Raw genomic sequence first — 17,625 nt, 5'->3', positions numbered from 1 at the left:
AGTACTGGACACACTTGATGAAACCAGAGCAGAAAGTACTGGACACACTGATGAATCAGAGCAAAAGTACTGGTACATTCTGCTCTGGTTTCATCACTGTGTCCAGTACTTTCTGCTCTGATTTCATCAGTGTGTCCAGTACTTTCTGCTCTGGCTTCATCAGTGTGTCCAGTACTTTCTGCTCTGGCTTCACATCCCAAACAGTACCCTATTCCCTTTATAGTGCACTACTCTTGACCAGGGCTTTTAGGGCTCAAAGTAGTGCACTATGTTCGGAATAGGGTGTCATTTTGGACTCTAAGCTTGGCTAGACCACAGTGCTGCACTAGCTGCCTTTACAAAAACCTGCTACGAAGATAACTAGCAGCCAACACTCCCACGGGGACAGACTGTACGACTAAAAACAAACCTCCGCAGGGCTATATGAGATACATAGCAGAAATACATAGCAGTAAATGGTTGCGTAATATGTGACAGTCAAGAGCAGCTGAAAGAGCACAGTGAACTGAGGTATTCATTCTAACTCTCCTTGGTTGAAGTGTGTCTATGCTTTGCATCGGTTTATCTGTAGTAAACTGAATATTTATGACCTTTTCTGAAGGGAAAAATAAAGTTTTCTGACCTAAGAAATGTTTTACAGTAGGCCTACTGTACATGTCCAGTGCATATGCTGTTAAACGCATCATCACAACACAAGTCGATTAATCAATCTTTTATTTTGAATTGGCTTCTCCGGTTAGTAAAATGACAGCTTTGTATTCATATTTACACATGACCTATAAAAATAGACAGGCAGACTGGGGGAAGAACCAACCAGGGGTCAACATGTCGCCCTCAATTTTTTATTTACATGTTATAGGAGAAGAGATTTCATCATCACACTATAGTATCCAACACAGAACAAACTCTCAAAACTAGACATAGTGCTTGGTTCCACATAGGGTTGCACAATTACGCTAACTTTCCCAGAATTCCCCGGTTTTCTAGAAATCCTGGTTGGAAGATGTGGGATTACGAGGGAATGACTAAGCAGAAATTCAGAGAATCCTCCAACCAACACTTCTGGGGGAAAAATCCAAACAAAATAAAATAAAATTTAAAATAAAAAATAAAAAACTGGGAAATGTGGGAAAATTACCAGGATTTGGCAACCCTAGTTCAACAACTTTTAATTAACACGAGTCATCATACCCCAAAACATCACTGAATGACATCACAAAGACAAAAGACTCTGATCAGAAGTTTAACTTTTTTTTTTCTCTCTTTCTTGTTTTAAAAAATAAAAATGGCATCAATACAATTTTTTACAATGTTCACATGAATTCTGATAAATTATTACCCACTTTTAAATTAACTTCAGTTCTATGGTACATATTACAATCCAAGTTATGTTTTAAAGGACACCTATTAGGTTACAACTGAAATGGCTCCCTATTCCTGAAATAGTGCACTACTTTTGGCCAGAGTTTAATCAAAAAGTAGGGCACGATATAGTGAACAGGGTGTCATTTCAGAAGCACACTAGAGTTTTACACAAACAGATCAGCAACACATCTTTATTAAGCAGTGCTCACCACTTTGGAATTCAATTTACCACAAAATACCCCCTCAATCTGTTCTCATCCCACAAAATATATATATTAGAATTCCTTCATTTCTCATTGTGTTGGGATAAACTCTATGGAGAAAGAGACGCTTTTTTCAGAACGGTATTGAAATTTGCCATTTTTGATATGGGTCACTATGACAACATCGGTTGGTCTATAAATATAAAAATAAGAGCTATAATTAAAAAAGCAGTCCGTTTTAGTTGTTTGGTACGAATTTACATTCTGTTGTTGAAATGCAGAGAAGAGTAGTTCAACATTACTACGTGTTTTAAAACATATGACATAAACCTAACGTGTTTGATGCAAGCATTCCGATCTAATCCTAAACAAGTTGTTTTACCTAACGGATGAGATGGCTCAGTGGAGAACACCATTTGGAGAGAGCACTCTATGTGTTAGAAGCCCTTAACGCGTGGATGCATTGTTGCTGTAAGGTGTTGCCTTAAAGCCCGAGTGCCTGTCTGTCTGCTGGCGCTGTATTGCAAACTCACTGAGTGTCAAAAGGGAGTTCTCAATACAGCACAGACAGGTGCTTCTCAGGGTAGTTGCTTTTCACTATTTAGACAGAAAACCAAGTCTATTTTCATCACAGAGAAACCACTTTGAAATACTCTTAATACTCTTGGTCACAACACACACACACACACACGCTGGAGGCAGAAACTGTCCACTGAGGACGGTACTAATTGAAGGAAGAGGTGATTGGTGGAAGCGATGAGGGTGTGTTTTGGACCTTGCGATGATGGTCTGTGTGTGTACACACAGAATAGTTTAGTGTCCATCATGCCCGACAGTGCCCATTTGTTCCGTCGCTATGCCTTCTGGGATAGCATGGTCCTCCAGGTAGTGAGGTGTGTGATTGGTTAAGGAACATCTCACCTCTGGGTTGATTGGTTGTGGAGCAGGTCACATGGGCTCACAGTTGAAGCTGGTCAGTGCAGCAGATGTGTTTGTTTAAAACACAGAACACAGGGCTGGATCAATCTGGCCTCTATCAGGTCCTTAGGACTGTGTGTGTGTGTGTGTGTGTGTGTGTGTGTGTACTGTGTTGATGTCCATCATCTCTACATGCTATCGAGCCCCAGGTCCGCCAGGTCCCTTGCCCTTCCTTCCTGTCACATGTCCATGACTGTGGTGGTGGCTATGTCCTGGTTGTTTCTGCTGGGGGTTACTCTGGCTGGGGGCCACAGTGCCACCTTTCCCCTTGGGAGAGGAACTGCTGCTGGGGGAGAAGGCCGGGGCCGTCCCTGACCGACCCAGAGACGGCTGAAGAGGGGAGGCTGCAGGGAGACCTGCTAGAGGGGGAAAGGGTAGGGGAGAGGGAAGAGGAGGGAGAGGGTCGGGAAGGGGGCGAGGGAGGAGAAGGCAAAGACAGATGATAAAAACATTTTAAATCTTAATTGACCTGGTCTGGTAAAATAAATAAATAAATAAACTTCCAACTGTGGCACTAGAGACAAAACAATGAAAACAAGGTGAAAGTCTGTTTGCTGCTTTGCATGCCAGATCTAACATTAAACTGTAAATGTGTGTTTTGCCATTTTTCATAGAAGAATACCTGAGCTTCATCAGCTTTCCTGCTAATATTTCAATGACCCAAGCAACTACAAACCTTAAACTCATTCTTCACATAAATGGACTACATAAACAAAGCAACCGCATATGACTTAATGAAAGCGTAAACTCATTAACATACCTTTAGTCACACTGTATCCGTAGGCTGCTGAGGCTGCTGCAGCCCCGGCCATCGCTCCTGCCATGGCGGCCGCGCTGCCCGCTGTCGACTTCCTGACACGCCCCTTCCCTGCAGACTTGGCTCCGCCTCCAGAACTGGACCCAGAGCCTTTGGGTCGTCCCCGGCTCCTACCAGACCTTCCCCGCCCCGGACTGGACGTGTCCTGATTAGACACACCTGGAAAGGAGAGGCGATTTCAATTGGTTTTGCTCAGGCCCCCCCAGTGTCTGGTCTGGAGCGTTGAAGTCACCAACTCTGCTGGTTCGGCTACTGTTTAGAAACCTAGCAGTGCCAAAAGCCCTGGTCTGCCCTAGAACACCTATGGAAACTACACCCAATAATTCTGGGCTCTAAAATGATCAAGTTCAAACCCCAACTGTGAATTGTTAAAGTTAAATACAAATCGAGATATTTAATTAAATAGTGATCCATTTTGGATTGGAGCCGGTGGGCCGGCAGGCAACAAGGCGGCTCTCGCCCTCATGCCATAGAAATTAATGTTGACTTTCTTAGGATGAAAATGACTACGTCGACCATGATCCTTTGCTAGTTACGAGCAATTTAACCATTACTTTTTGGTGCCATTCAGCCCCAATCAGCATTATGGTGCGCTTCAAATTCAAATAGTTCCATCTTCATGAGCCATCGGGAGTTTTCCATAGGAACASGTGGATGGCGTCAGAGCTATCCCCATCTACTGGTTTAATGTCTTGGTTTTGCTCGACTCCTCGCGTCCTCTCCTCCGTCCTCACCTCCTTTTGAAAAAAAAATCTAAGGAAATCGAGGAGAAGCGGCAAAGAGAGGGAACGTGGAAACAAATGCGCTAGTATGAAATAATTCTCCTCCACTAGTACGTCAGACAAATTAAGTTTACAGAGGAACATGCGTAAATCGGCAAAATAAAAATCTATTTACCCTTGTTGTGCGAGACATTTTATATATAAAAAGACAAGTAGCGTATCGTTTGAAATGTGTGGTTTTCTATTCGGAGACAACAGCTGATTCAAAGGGACAGTCACATTCTAAAAAGCTTCTGCTGCCTTGTGCTTCCTCGTGGGAGGATAGAGGAAGACACGCCTACATACGGCGGCCACTTTTCGGTTTCCGGGTCACGGAGAGGAGAGTCGAGGAAAAGAATCTCCCAGGGAGAGGGGGGCGAGAGAGAGAACGGTTTAAAATCTGCCACTAGCAGTGTAGTCAGCTCAGCTATCCCCATCTAGGTTGGGCAAAACTAAACATGGCGGTGTTCGCCTTAGCAATCTCACCGGAATAAAGACCTCCTCCATTCCTGTCATTAWTGAAAGAGATTGTGATAGCGTTCTTCACTGAGTTCCCTGAATTCCTATCGGACCTTGCAGTCATGGCAGATAATATTCTAATTTTTGGTGACTTTAATATTCACATGGAAAAGTCCACAGACCCACTCCAAAAGGCTTTCGAAGCCATCATCGACTCAGTGAGGTTTGTCCAACATGTCTCCGGACCTACTCACTGTCACAGTCATACTCTGGACCTAGTTTTGTCCCGTGGAATAAATATTGTGGATCTTAATGTTTTTCCTCAAAATCCTGGACTATCRGRCCMCMATTTTATTATGTTTACAATCACAACAAATAATCTGCTAAAACCCCAACCAAGGATCATTCAAAAGCTGTGCTATAAATTCTCGGACAACCCAAAGATTCCTAGATGCCCTTCAAGACACYCTCCACCTACCCAAGGACGTCAGAGTACAAAAATCGGTTAACCACCTAACTGTGTAACAAAATGTAATCTTGGGTAATACCTTAGATGCTGTCGCACCCATAAAAACAAAAAAACATGTGTCATAAGAAACTAGCTCCCTGGTATACAGAAAATACCCGAGCTCTGAAGCAAGCTTCCAGAAAATTGGAATGTAAAATGCCGCTACACCAAACTGGAAGTCTTCCGACTAGCTTGGAAAGACAGTGCCGTGCTGTATCGAAGAGCCCTACCTGCTACTCGATCATCCTATTTTTCCAACTTAATTGAGGAGAATAAGAACAATCCAACATTTATTTTTGATGCTGTAGCAAAGCTAACTAAAAAGCAGCATTCCCCAAGAGAGGATGGCTTTCACTTCAGCAGTGATAAATTCATGAACTTCTTTAATGAAAACATCATGATCATTAGAAAGCAAATTACGGACTCCTCTTTAAATCTGTGTATTTCTCCCAAGCTCAGTTGTCCTGAGTCAGCACAACTCTGCCAGGACCTAGGATCAAGGGAAACACTCAAGTTTTATAATACTATATCTCTTGACACATTGATGAAAATAGTCTTGGCCTCTAAACCTTCAAGCTGCATACTGGACCCTATTCCAACTAAACTACTGAAAGAGCTGCTTCCTGTGCTTGGCCCTCCTATGTTGAACATAATAAACGGCTCCCTATCCATGTGCTCCAAACGCACTAAAAGTGGCAGTAATAAAGCCTCTCTTGAAAAAGCCAAACCGTGACCCAGAATTTTTTAAATAATAATACATGAATCGGCCTATATCGTATCTCCCATTCCTCTAAAAAAAATAATGAAAAAGCTGAAAAAAATTCATCCATGCTTCTGTCACTTCTAGGTTAGACTACTGTAATGCTCTACTTTCCGGCTACCCGGATAAAGCACAAAATAAACTTCAGTTAGTGCTAAACACGGCTGCTAGAATCTTGACTAGAACCCACAAAATGTGATCATATTACTCCAGTGCTAGCCTCTATACTGGCTTCCTGTTAAGGCAAGGGCTGATTTCAAGCTTTTACTACTAATCTACAAAGCATTACATGGGCTTGCTCCTACCTATCTTTCCGATTTGGTCCTGCCGTACATACCTACACGTACGCTACGGTCACAAGACGCAGGCCTCCTTACTGTCCCTAGAATTTCTAAGCAAAGAGCTGGAGGCAGGGCTTTCTCCTATAGAGCTCCATTTTTATGGAATGGTCTGCCTACCCATGTGAGAGACGCAGACTCGGTCTCAACCTTTAAGTCTTTACTGAAGACTCATCTCTTCAGTAGGTCCTATGATTGAGTGTAGTCTGGCCCAGGAGTGTGAAGGTGAACGAAAAGGCTCTGGAGCGACGAACCTCCCTTGCTGTCTCTGCCTGGCCGGTTCCCCTCTCTCCACTGGGATTCTCTGCCGCTAACCCTATACAGGGGCCGAGTCACTGGCTTACTGGTGCTCTTCCATGCCGTTCCTAGGAGGGGTGTGTCACTTGAGTGGGTTGAGTCACTGACATGATTTTCCTGTCCGGGTTGGCGCCCCCCTCGGGTTTGTGCCGTGGGAGAGATCTTCGTGGGCTATACTCGGCCTTGTCTCAGGATGGTAAGTTGAAGATATCCCTCTAGTGGTGTGGGGGCTGTGCTTTGGCAAAGTGGGTGGGGTTATATCCTGCCTGTTTGGCCCTGTCTGGGGGTATCGTCGGACAGGGCCACAGTGTCTCCCAACGCCTCCTTTCTCAGCCTCCAAGTATTTATGCTGCAATAGTCTCTCTCTCTTTCTCTGAGAACCTGAGCCCATGCCTCAGGACTACCTGGTCTGATGACTCCTTGCTGTCCCCAGTCCACCTGGTCATGCTGCTGCTACAGTTTCAACTGTTCTGCCTGCGGCTATGGAACCCTGACCTGTTCACTTGTACTCTTGCTGTCTCTAACACTGAATGATCGGCTACGATCATTTACTCCTGAGGTGCTGACCTGTTGCACCCTCTACAACTACTGATTATTATTATTTGACCCTGCTGGTCATCTATGAACATTTGAACATCTTGGCCATGTTCTGTTATAATCTCCACCCGGCACAGCCAGAAGAGGACTGGCCACCCCTCATAGCCTGGTTCCTCTCTAGGTTTCTTCCAAGGTTCCAGCCTTTCCAGGGAGTTTTCCCTAGCCACCGTGCTTCTACATCTGCATTGCTTGCTGTTTGGGGTTTTAGCCTGGGTTTCTGTACAGCACTTTGTAACATCTGCTGATGTAAAAAGGACTTTAAAAAAAATACATTTGATTGATTTGACTAACGCTTCACATCTACCATAATATATATATATTCAACCATGTTACATCATCTCTCTAAGACTTTAACAAGTACTCCATACAACCGTGGCAGACAATCTCCTTTTCCAGTGTGTTCCGGTCTGATGATTGGCCCAATCCTCTCCTCTGAGGTTGCAGCCCAACTCATTTCTTAATCTCTGGGTTCTGATCCAGACGCTGTGGTTCAGACATCACCCTCCTCCTCTCCCTCTTTCCCTATGACAGACTGTAATATACCACAACTTCTCCACTCAGAGTATGCACTCCTCCCCCATCCCTCCCTTACTCCATCTCATCTCCATCTCATCTCCCTCTCCTTCTCTCCAACTTACCTCACTCTGCTTTCTGCATGATATAGTAGTCTACATGCTAAAATCTCCCTCTTTAGTGTAATCCCCTAGTCCCCAGCCCAGTCGACCACACTACATCCCTCATCTAGTCCCTAACCCATCCAACCCCCAGCCAGTCGACTACACTACACGCTCATCTAGTCCCTAAACCTTCCAATCCCACAGCCCAGTCGACTAAACTCACAGCCCTCACTAGTCCCTAAACCCTCCAACCCCAGCAGCATCGACTACACTACAGCCCTCATCTAGTCCCTAAACCTTCCAATCCCCACCCAGTCGACTACACTACAGCCTCCACTAGTCCGTAACCATCAACCTCCAACCCCCAGCCCAGTCGACTACACTACAGCCTCATCTAGTCCCTAACCCCCAACCCCCAGCCCAGTCGACTAAACTACAAGCCCTACTGTCCTAAACCCTCCAACCCCCAGCCCAGTCGACTACACTACAGCCCTCATCTAGTCCCTAACCTCAACCCCAGCCCAGTCGATCACTACACAGCCCTCATCTAGTCCTAAACCCTCCAACCCCAGCCCAGTCGACTACACTACAGCCCTATCTAGTCCTAAACCTCAACCTCCAACCCCCAGCCCAGTCGATACACTACAGCCCTCATCTAGTCCTACACCTCAACCTCAACCCCCGCCCAGTCGGCAACTACACTTACAGCCCTCATCTAGTCCCTAACCCTCCAACCCCCAGCCCAGTCGACTACACTACAGTCCTCATCTAGTCCCTAAACCCTCCAACCCCCAGCCCAGTCGACTACACTACATCCCTCATCTAGTCCCTAAACCCTCCAACCCCCAGCCCAGTCGACTACACTACAGCCCTCATCTCATTAGCACAGAGTCATCACTCATTCTATTGGCACAAACACATCACCATGACAATGCCAACAACTTTATTTTCTAGAATGTGTTATTCTGGGACTGGTTCTGATTGTAGAGTTTCCCAAAAGGAGGATTGGAGTTGGATAGATTCTCCTGGGCCAGAACTAAAGCAGCTAAATCATTAATGCTAGTTTGAAATATTGTTTTATTGATCAGGTGGGTCACAAGACACTTTGAAAGTACGTCAGAGGGGTCAGAATTTAAACCACCATTAAATTGACCTAATTCTTCCAAGAAACCATTGGACAGAAAACACAAGCCAAGAGGAACATAGGCCTAGGGCCATAATGTACCTAACAGCAAACTGCGAGCACTGTAAATCACATTTCTGAGTTATTATTGATAGCTTTCAGCAAATTCAAAATGGCACAGGCTCAAATAATCAGGTATCGCATACATATAGGGTAACAGACTCACTCTCTCAGAGATAATACTACTGTGATCTAAATAAAGAGGAGAACATCACCTTCAGCTAGCCAGTCACACCGATTAGGGCCTACCTCTTCTGACTGACCTCGTCGCTACCACGTAGCGCCGTTGACCCCGTCGCTACCACGTAGCGCCGTTGACCCCGTCGCTACCACGTAGCGCCGTTGACCCCATCGGTGTGTCAAAACTGTCAGAGATTTTGATGCTACTACTATGCGAGCTCAAAAGGTTTTCATCAGGTGCCAGAGTAGATGATAATGCATGACTCATTACTTAACGTTTGTCTTCGAGTTGAACACATATCACCCAATCACAAAACACAGACCACCCACGTTGGACCACCCACGTTGTACAGGATAGCTTCAAGTACTACAATCCCTCAGATGTTCATTGATTGACCAATTAATTGATGGATTGACTGATCAATCAATTAATTTGCTCGATCACAATCAGTCCTGTGTTCATCGATTGCCTAAACTGACTGACGGACTGATTCTTTAAATCGATTAACTATCATTGTCTTACCGTTCATGTTGTCCGACATGGATCCAGACACGCTGACAGGTGAGTTGGTGGCCCTGGACTGTGGTGCTGAAGACACAGGGTCGTCTACGATGACTAGCATGTCACTACTGCTCTCATCCTGGTCTGGATCTGGATCCTGGTCTGGGTCCTGGTCTGGAGGTAGGGAGCTGGGCTGGAGCTCACTACTCAGAGAGATCTGACCAGGGAGAGACAGGAGAGACGCACACACCTGGGGGTTAGGGTGAGGAAGAGGAGGAAGAAGAAAGGGGCCAGGAATGCCAAGAACGAGACACAAAGGAGGTGGAGAGAAGAAGGGATACAAGTATGAAGGGAAAGGGAATAGATGTGTCCACAATGGAGACAAAACCCAGAGAAAGACCAATAGAAGGTGAAGGAGTGAGTCAGTAAGGTCAGAGGTCGCAGACACAGCAGGTCAAAGCTCCCTCCCTCACCTCTCCCTCGCCTCCTCCCTTTCCCTCCCTCACCCTCCTCCTCCCCCCCCTCCTCTCCCTCCCCTCACTCCTTCCCTCTCCTCTCCCCTCTCCCTCCCCTCCCCTCCCTCCCTCCCCTCCCCTCCCCTCCCTCCTCCCCTCTCCCTCCCCTCCCCACCTCCTCTCCTCTCCTCCTCCCTCCCTCTCCCTCCTCCCCTCCCTCCCCTCTTCCTCCCCTCCCTCTCTCCCCTCCCTCCCTCCCTCCTCTCCTCCTCCCCTTCTCCTCCCTCTCTCTCTCCCCTCTCCTCCCTCTCTCCCCCTCTCCTCCCTTCCCTCCTCCCTCTCTCCCTCCCCTCTCTCTCCCTCCTCCTCCCTCACCTCCCTCCCTCCCCTTCCTCCCTCTGCTCTACCCTCTCCTCCCTCTCTCTCTCCCCTCTCCTCCCTCTCTCCCTCGCCTCCCTCCCTCCCCTCTCCTCCCGCCCTCGCCCTCCTCCCTCCCCTCCCGCTCTCCTCCTCTCTCACCTCACTTGAAGGACATAGGCATAGCAGAGAGTCGTCCATGTCTTACACTGATAATGAATCATCTCCGTCGGCTGAGAGGTAGACGTTGTCCGCGGACATTGTAAGGATGACCAGGTTCACGTCTTGCCCTCCTCTTAGGATCTTTTGTAGGCTCGGCGTTTTTTTTCCTCTCGTCCTTCTCGCTTGAGGAACCAGTGGCGGGAGAACAGCAGGAGAAGGGAGAGAAGCCGAGAGGGGGGAGAGAGACGAAGCAGCGGGAGAGCGAAAGGGAGGGGAGAGAGAGAGCGTGAGCGAGAGCGAGGGAGAGAGAGAGCGAGAGCCGAGAGGAAGAGGACGAGAGAGCGAGCGAGAGGGGGAGAGAGAGAGCGAGCAGAGGAGGGGAGAGTGAGAGGAGAAGAGGAGGAGAGGAGGAGAGGAACGGAAGGAGAGAGAAGAGCCGAAGGAGAGGGGAGAGCGAAGCGAGCGAAGGGGCAAGGGAGAGAGAGAGACGAGCGAGAGGGGGGAAGAGAGACAGAGAGCGAGCGAGAGGGAGAAGGAGAGCGGACGAGAGGGGAGAGAAGAGAGCGAAGCAGAGAGATGAGAGACGAGAGCGAGAGGGGGGAGAGAGAGACGACGAGAGGGAAGAGAGAGAGAGCTGAGAGAGGGGGAGAGAGGAGAGCTGCCGAGCCCGGAGGGAGGGGTGATGGATGAGAATCTAGTGACGCGATGAGCGAGAGAGGGGGGAGAGAGAGATGAGACGAGCGAAGAGGGGAGAAAGAAAGAAGAAGAAGGGTGTCTTTCAGTGACTCTGAGAGCAATTAAAGGTGTACCCAGCATTCTCTATCAGCTTACAACACAAAACACAGCAGCATTCTCCATCACTACAAACACAGAAACACACAAGCATCTCTATCAACCAACAACACAGAAACACACAGCATTCATCTATCAGTTACAACACCAGAAACACACAGCATTCTCCATCAGCTACAATCACAGGAAACACACAGCATTCTTATCAGCTACAACACAGGAAACACACAGCATTTCTCCATCAGCTACACAAGACAAGAAACACACAGATTCGACATCAGCTACGCACAGAAACACACAGCATTCTCTATAGCTACACACAGAAAACACACAGCATCTCCATCAGCTACAACACAAACACACAGCATTCTCTATCAGCTACCAAACACAGAACACACAGCATTCTCCATCGAACTACAACAAGACAAAACACACAGCATTTCTCCATCAGCACAACATCAGAAACAACACAGCATTCTCCATCAGCTACAACACAGAAAACACACAAGCATATCTCTCATCACCAACAACACAAGAAGACACACCAGCATTTTCTCTATCAGTTACAACACCAAAACACACGCATTACCATCACCTTAAACCGAACACACAGCATTCTCGATCACCAACAACACAGAAACACCACAGCATTCTCTATCAGTTACAACACAGAAACACACAGCATTCTCCATCAGCGTACAAACACAGAAAAACACAGCATTCTCCGATCAACCTACAACACGAGAAACACACAGCATTCTCCATCAGCGTACAACACAGAAAAACACAAAGCATTCATCTATCAGCTACAACACAGAAACAAACAGCATCTCCTCCATCAGCTACAACACAGCAAACACACAGCATTCTCCATCAGCTACAACAAACAGAAAGCCATACAGTATTCTCCATCACACTACAACACAAAACACCACAGCATTCTCCATCAGCTACAACACAGAAACAAAGAATACAGCATTCTCCATCAGCTACAACACCAGAAAACACACAGCACTTCTCCATCAGCTACAACACAGAAAACACACAGCATTCTCCATCACCTAACAACACAGGAAAAACATACAGCATTATCCATCACCACAACACAGAGAACACAACAGGCATTATGCCATCACCTACAACAAGCAAGGAGAGAAGACACAGACGAAACTGTAAGCTCCATCAAAGAGGCCCACAACACAGAAGAACACACAGGCATTCTACAAATCAGTTACAACAAGACACGAAACACACTAAACCTGCTTGCATGTCTATCTGCGTGACAGTAGAGAGCACAAGACGAAAAGAAAGAAAAAAAAAAACTAACCTGTGACATGATCTCATACTGCGTGGCAGTGGGATCAAAAGACGAAACTGAGTTGGAAACTTGAAGCGATGCCTGAGTTCCTGGAGCTGTTTCTGGCAGGACCTCCACTTTCTAGGTAGAACACTCCTCCAGAATTGCCTGACACAGTACTGACCCATCTGACCCCAGAACGCCTGAAGAGGAGAGAGGAACAACACACGCATAAAGAACACAAGATCAACTATTAGACAAAGGATTAGGCGGTGATAATCAACTCTAATGTTGGTCAAAACTAAGTAGTGCGTTATGACCTCTAATGGAATTGTTTACTCTAGATGTTGAGTAATCGACATCTAACGATTGTCCGGTACATCAGAATGTTGTGCGGAAGAGAGGTAGTACCCCTAATACATGGTGAATTAGGCTGCTAGATGGTTGTTTACTGCTCAATAATGGTTAAAGTACTCTATGCAGGAGTTTCAGCTAACTAAGGTTCGGATTAACCTAATGAGGTGTGTTGTACTCTATATGTTCAGAGTAGTAGTACCTCTGAACCTGTGTTACGACATCTGAGAGGTGGGTTAGACTCCTACTCTAGAGAGCCGTGTGGTATTACTCTTTAATGTTGTTCACTCAATGGTTGCCTTTGACATTCTATGTGTGTGCACGTCTGAGATGTTGTTACTGCTAATGTTGTTTACTCTAATGTTGTTTCACTCTAGAGTGTTGTTCACTCTAATTTGTTACTGCGTAAATTGTTGGTACTCAATGAAATGTCACTGTTCCACGCCCCTGATTGTTCACTCTCATGTTGTTACCTCTAAATGTTGTTCACTCTAATGTTGTTTACTCTAATGTTGTTTACTCTATGTTGGCTTCACTCGTAATGTTGTATACTCTAATGTTGTTTACTCTAATGTTGTTTACTCTAATGTTGTTACTCTAATGTGTTCACTCTAATGTTGTTCACTCTAATGTTATGTTTACTTCTAATGTTGTTGAGCTACTTAATGTTGTTTACTCTAATTTGTTCATCTTCTAATGTGTTTACTCAATGTGTTTACTCTAATGGGTGGTGTTCACTCGTAATGTTGGTTCAGCTCTAATTTGTTCACTCTAATGTTGTTACTCTAATGAGTTGTCTTACTCTAATGTTGTTTACTCTAATGTTGTTCACTCGAATGTTTGTTTACTCTAATGTTGTTTACTCTAATGTTGTCAGCTCTAATGTGGGTTTACTCTAATGTTGCTTCACTCTAAGTGTTGTTCACTCTAATGTTGTTTACTCGAATGTTGTTTCATCTAATGTTGTTTACTCTAATGGATTGTTCATCTAATGTGTTTTACTTCTAATGTTGTTCACTCTATGCTTGTTTTACTCTAATGTTGTTCACTCGATAATGGTTTACTCTAATTGTTGTTTACTTCTCTAATGTTGTGCCCCTACTCTAATGTTTAGTTCACTCTAATGTTTTCACTCTAATGTTGTTACTCTCCCAATGTTGTTCACTCTAATTTTGTCTACTCTAATGTTGTTCACTCTAATGTTGTTTACTCTAATGTTGTTTACTCTAATTGTTGTGTCACTCTTCAGAAGGAGGTTACGTCTAATGTGATGTTCCGAACTCGATAAAAGTTTTGTTTACTCTAATGTTGTTCACTCTAATGTTTTACTCTAAGTGTTGTTTACCTCTAATGTTGTTATACTCTAATGGTAAGTGCTACTCTAATGTTGTTTACTCTTAATGTTGTTTCACTCTAAGTTGTTCACTCTAATTGTTGATTTACTCTTAATGTTGTTTACTCTAATGATGTTTACTCTTAATGTTGTTTACTCTAATGTCTGTTTACTCTAATGTGTTACTCTAATGTGGTTTCACTCTAATGTTGTTTACTCTTAATGTTGTTTTACTCTAATGTTGTTACTCTAATGTTGTTCACTCTAATGTTGTTCACTCTATGTTGTTCACTTAAGTTTTTACTCTAATGTTGTTCACTACTAATGTTGTTCACTCTAATTTGTTTACTCTAATGTTGTCATCACTCTTAAATGTTGTTTACTCTAAATGTTTTCACTCTGAAGATTGTTTACTCGTGAATGACTTGTTATAGCTCTAATGTTGGGGTTGTACTCTAATGTTGTTCACTCTAATGTTGTTCACGTGCTAAAATGTTGTTTAGCTCTAGAATTTTGGTACTCGCACTCTAATGTTGTGTATACGTACTAAGCCGTGGTAATACTTCTAATGTTTTGTGATCACTCTGAGAAGTCCCGTAATTACTCTAATGTTGGTCACTCTAATGTTGATTCACTCTAATGTTGTTCACTCTAAGTTGTTTACTTAATGTTGTCTTTAGCTACTAATTGGGTATTACTCTAATGTTGTGGTACTCAAAATGTTGTTTACTCTAATGTTTCTTACATTCTAATGTGTGTTTACTCAATGTTGTTCAACTTCTAATGTTGTGATTACTCTAAATGTTGTTTACTCTAATGTTACTCTGCTTGTTACTCTAATGTGTACTCCACTCTTCAGTTGTTCACTCTAATGTTGTTCACTCTAATGTGTTACGTCTAAATGTTCTGTTTACTCTAATGTTGTTCACTCATACTTAACTCTAACTACAGTTGTCAACTCTAATGTTGTTTACATCCTAATGTTGTTCACTCTAATGTTTGTTACTCACATTTGTTTACTCTAATGTTGTTTACTCTAATGTTGTTTTACTCTAATGTTGTGCACTCTAATGTTGTTTACCTAATGATGTTTACTCTAATTTTGTTACTCTAATGTTGTTACATCTTAATGTTGTTCACTCTAATTTTTTACTCTAATGTTGTTTAACTCTAACTGTGCTTTCACTCTAATGTTGTTTACTCTTAATGTTGTTTACTCTAATGTTGCTTCACTCTAATGTTGTTCACCTCTAATGTTGTTTACTCTAATGTTGTTTACTCTAAATGTTTTCACTCTAATGTTTGTTCACTCTAATTTGTTACTCTAATGTTGTTTACTCTAATGCTGTTTACTCTAATGTGGTTCACATCTAATGTTGTTCCACTCTTCGATTGTTTTACTCTATGTTGTTGTACTCCTAATGTTGTTTACTCTAATGCTTGTTTTACTCTAATTTGTTTACTCTAATGTGTTTACTCTAATGTTTTACTCTAATTTTTCACTCTAAGTTGTTTACTCTAAAGTTGTTTACTCTAATGTTGTTTAGCTCTAATTGTCACTCTAATGTTGTTCATCTTCAGTTGTGTACTCTAATGTTGTTTACTCTAATGTTGTATAGCTCTAATGTTTTACTTCTAATTGTGCCCACTACATAATGTTGTTTTACTCTAATGTGCTTTTACTCAATGTTGTTTACTCTAATTGGTTAAGTTTACTCCTAATGTTGTCACTTCTAATGTTGTTTAGCTCTCAAGTTGTTTGACATCTAATGTGTTTCCACTCTATGTGTGTAATTACTCTAATGTTGTGTGTTATCTAATGTTCGTTCGACTCCTAATGTTGTTAGCTCTAATGTTCGGTTCACTCGTAAAGACTGTTGTTCACTCTAATGTTGTCTTACTCTAATGTTGTTTAAACTCTAATGTTGTTCACGCTAATGTGTTCACTCTGAAGTGTGTTCACTCTAAGTGTTGTTTTACTCTAATGTTGTTCACTCTAATGTGTTTTACTCTAAAGGTTGTTACTCTAATGTTGTTTATCAATGTTGCTTCACTCTAATGTGTTCACGTCTAATGTTGTTTACTCTTAATGTTGGTTACTCTAATGTTGTTTACTCTAATGTTGTTTACTCTAATGTTGTTTACTCTTAATGTTGTTTACTCTAATGTTGTTTACTCTAATGTTGATTTCACATCTAATCTTGTTCACTCTAATGTTGTTACTCTAAGGTTGTTTCCACTCTAATGTTGTTCACTGCTAAAATGTTGTATTACTCTAATAGTGTTTACTCGGAATGTTGTTACTCTAATGTTGTTTACTCTAAGTTGTTCACTCTTCAGTTGTTTCACTCTAAATGTTGTTCACTCTAATGCATTGTACTCTAATGGTTGTTCACTCTAATGTTGTTTACTCCTAATGTTGTGCACGTTCTAATGTTGTTCACTCTAATGTGTTCCGAGCACTAATGGTTGTTTACTCGTGAATGTTGAAGCTTTACTCTAAGTTGTTCACTCTTACAGTGTGCTTTACGTCTAAATGTTGTGTTAGTTTCACTTCTAACTGGTTGTTTACTCGAGGGATGTTGTTTCACTCTAATGTTGTTCACTGCTGATATGTTGTTTACTTTCTAATGGTTTTATACTTACGGGAGGATTTGTTCACTCTTCAGTTAGTTTACTTCTAATGTTGTTTACGCTAATGTTGTTTACCTCTAATGTTGTTCCACTCTAATAGTGTTTACGATCTAATGTTGTTTACTCTAATGTTGTTTACTCTAATGTTGGTTGCACTCTATGCCTTGTCTCGACTCTAAATGTTGTTCACTCTAATTGTTGTTTACTCTAATGTTTTTACTCGTAGTTCACTCTAAGTGTTCACTCTAATGTGTTTTACTCCTAAATGTTGTTTACTCTAATGTTGTTACCTCTAATGTTGTTACTCTCTAATGTTGTTTACTCTAATGTTGCTTCACTCTAATGGTTCTTTACTCTAAATGTTGTTTACTCTAATGTTGTTCACTCTAATGTTGTTTACGCTTAATGTGTTTACTCTAAGTTTGTTACACTCTAAGTTGGATTACTCTAATTTGCTCACTCTAATGTTGTTTTACTGTAATGTTGTTCACTCTGAATGTGTTTACTCTAAATGTGTTCAGCACTAATGTTTATCAACTAACTATGTTTTACTCTAATGTTGTTCAACTCTAATGTTGTTTACTCTGAGAATGTTGTTGACTCTAATGTTTTCACTCTAATGTTGTTCACTCTAATGTTGTTCACGTCTGAATGTTGTTTACTCTAAGGTATGTTT

General features: G+C 43.0%; 1 protein-coding gene across 2 annotated transcripts; it reads right to left on the bottom strand.

Moving 5' to 3' along the window:
• Window positions 1-697: 697 nt before the first annotated feature.
• On the bottom strand, window positions 698-10,013 carry LOC111953608 (chromatin-remodeling ATPase INO80). 2 transcript variants are annotated; one of them, XM_070435467.1, is made up of 3 exons: window positions 9,587-10,013; window positions 3,307-3,522; window positions 698-2,902 (listed from the first exon to the last, which is right to left on the bottom strand). In XM_070435467.1, the coding sequence occupies exons 1-3, from the start codon at window positions 9,684-9,686 to the stop codon at window positions 2,682-2,684; spliced, it is 537 nt and encodes a 178-aa protein (XP_070291568.1). In that variant the 5' UTR covers window positions 9,687-10,013; the 3' UTR covers window positions 698-2,681. The 2 variants fall into 2 exon arrangements, with proteins under 2 accessions (XP_070291568.1, XP_023990416.2); XM_024134648.2 differs by having other exon boundaries at window positions 698-2,905; window positions 9,587-9,976.
• Window positions 10,014-17,625: the final 7,612 nt, after the last annotated feature.

This window comes from Salvelinus sp. IW2-2015, linkage group LG27, assembly GCF_002910315.2.
Source record: "Salvelinus sp. IW2-2015 linkage group LG27, ASM291031v2, whole genome shotgun sequence".
Lineage (NCBI taxonomy): Eukaryota > Metazoa > Chordata > Actinopteri > Salmoniformes > Salmonidae > Salvelinus > Salvelinus sp. IW2-2015.
This window is presented reverse-complemented; position numbering and strand designations above follow the sequence as displayed.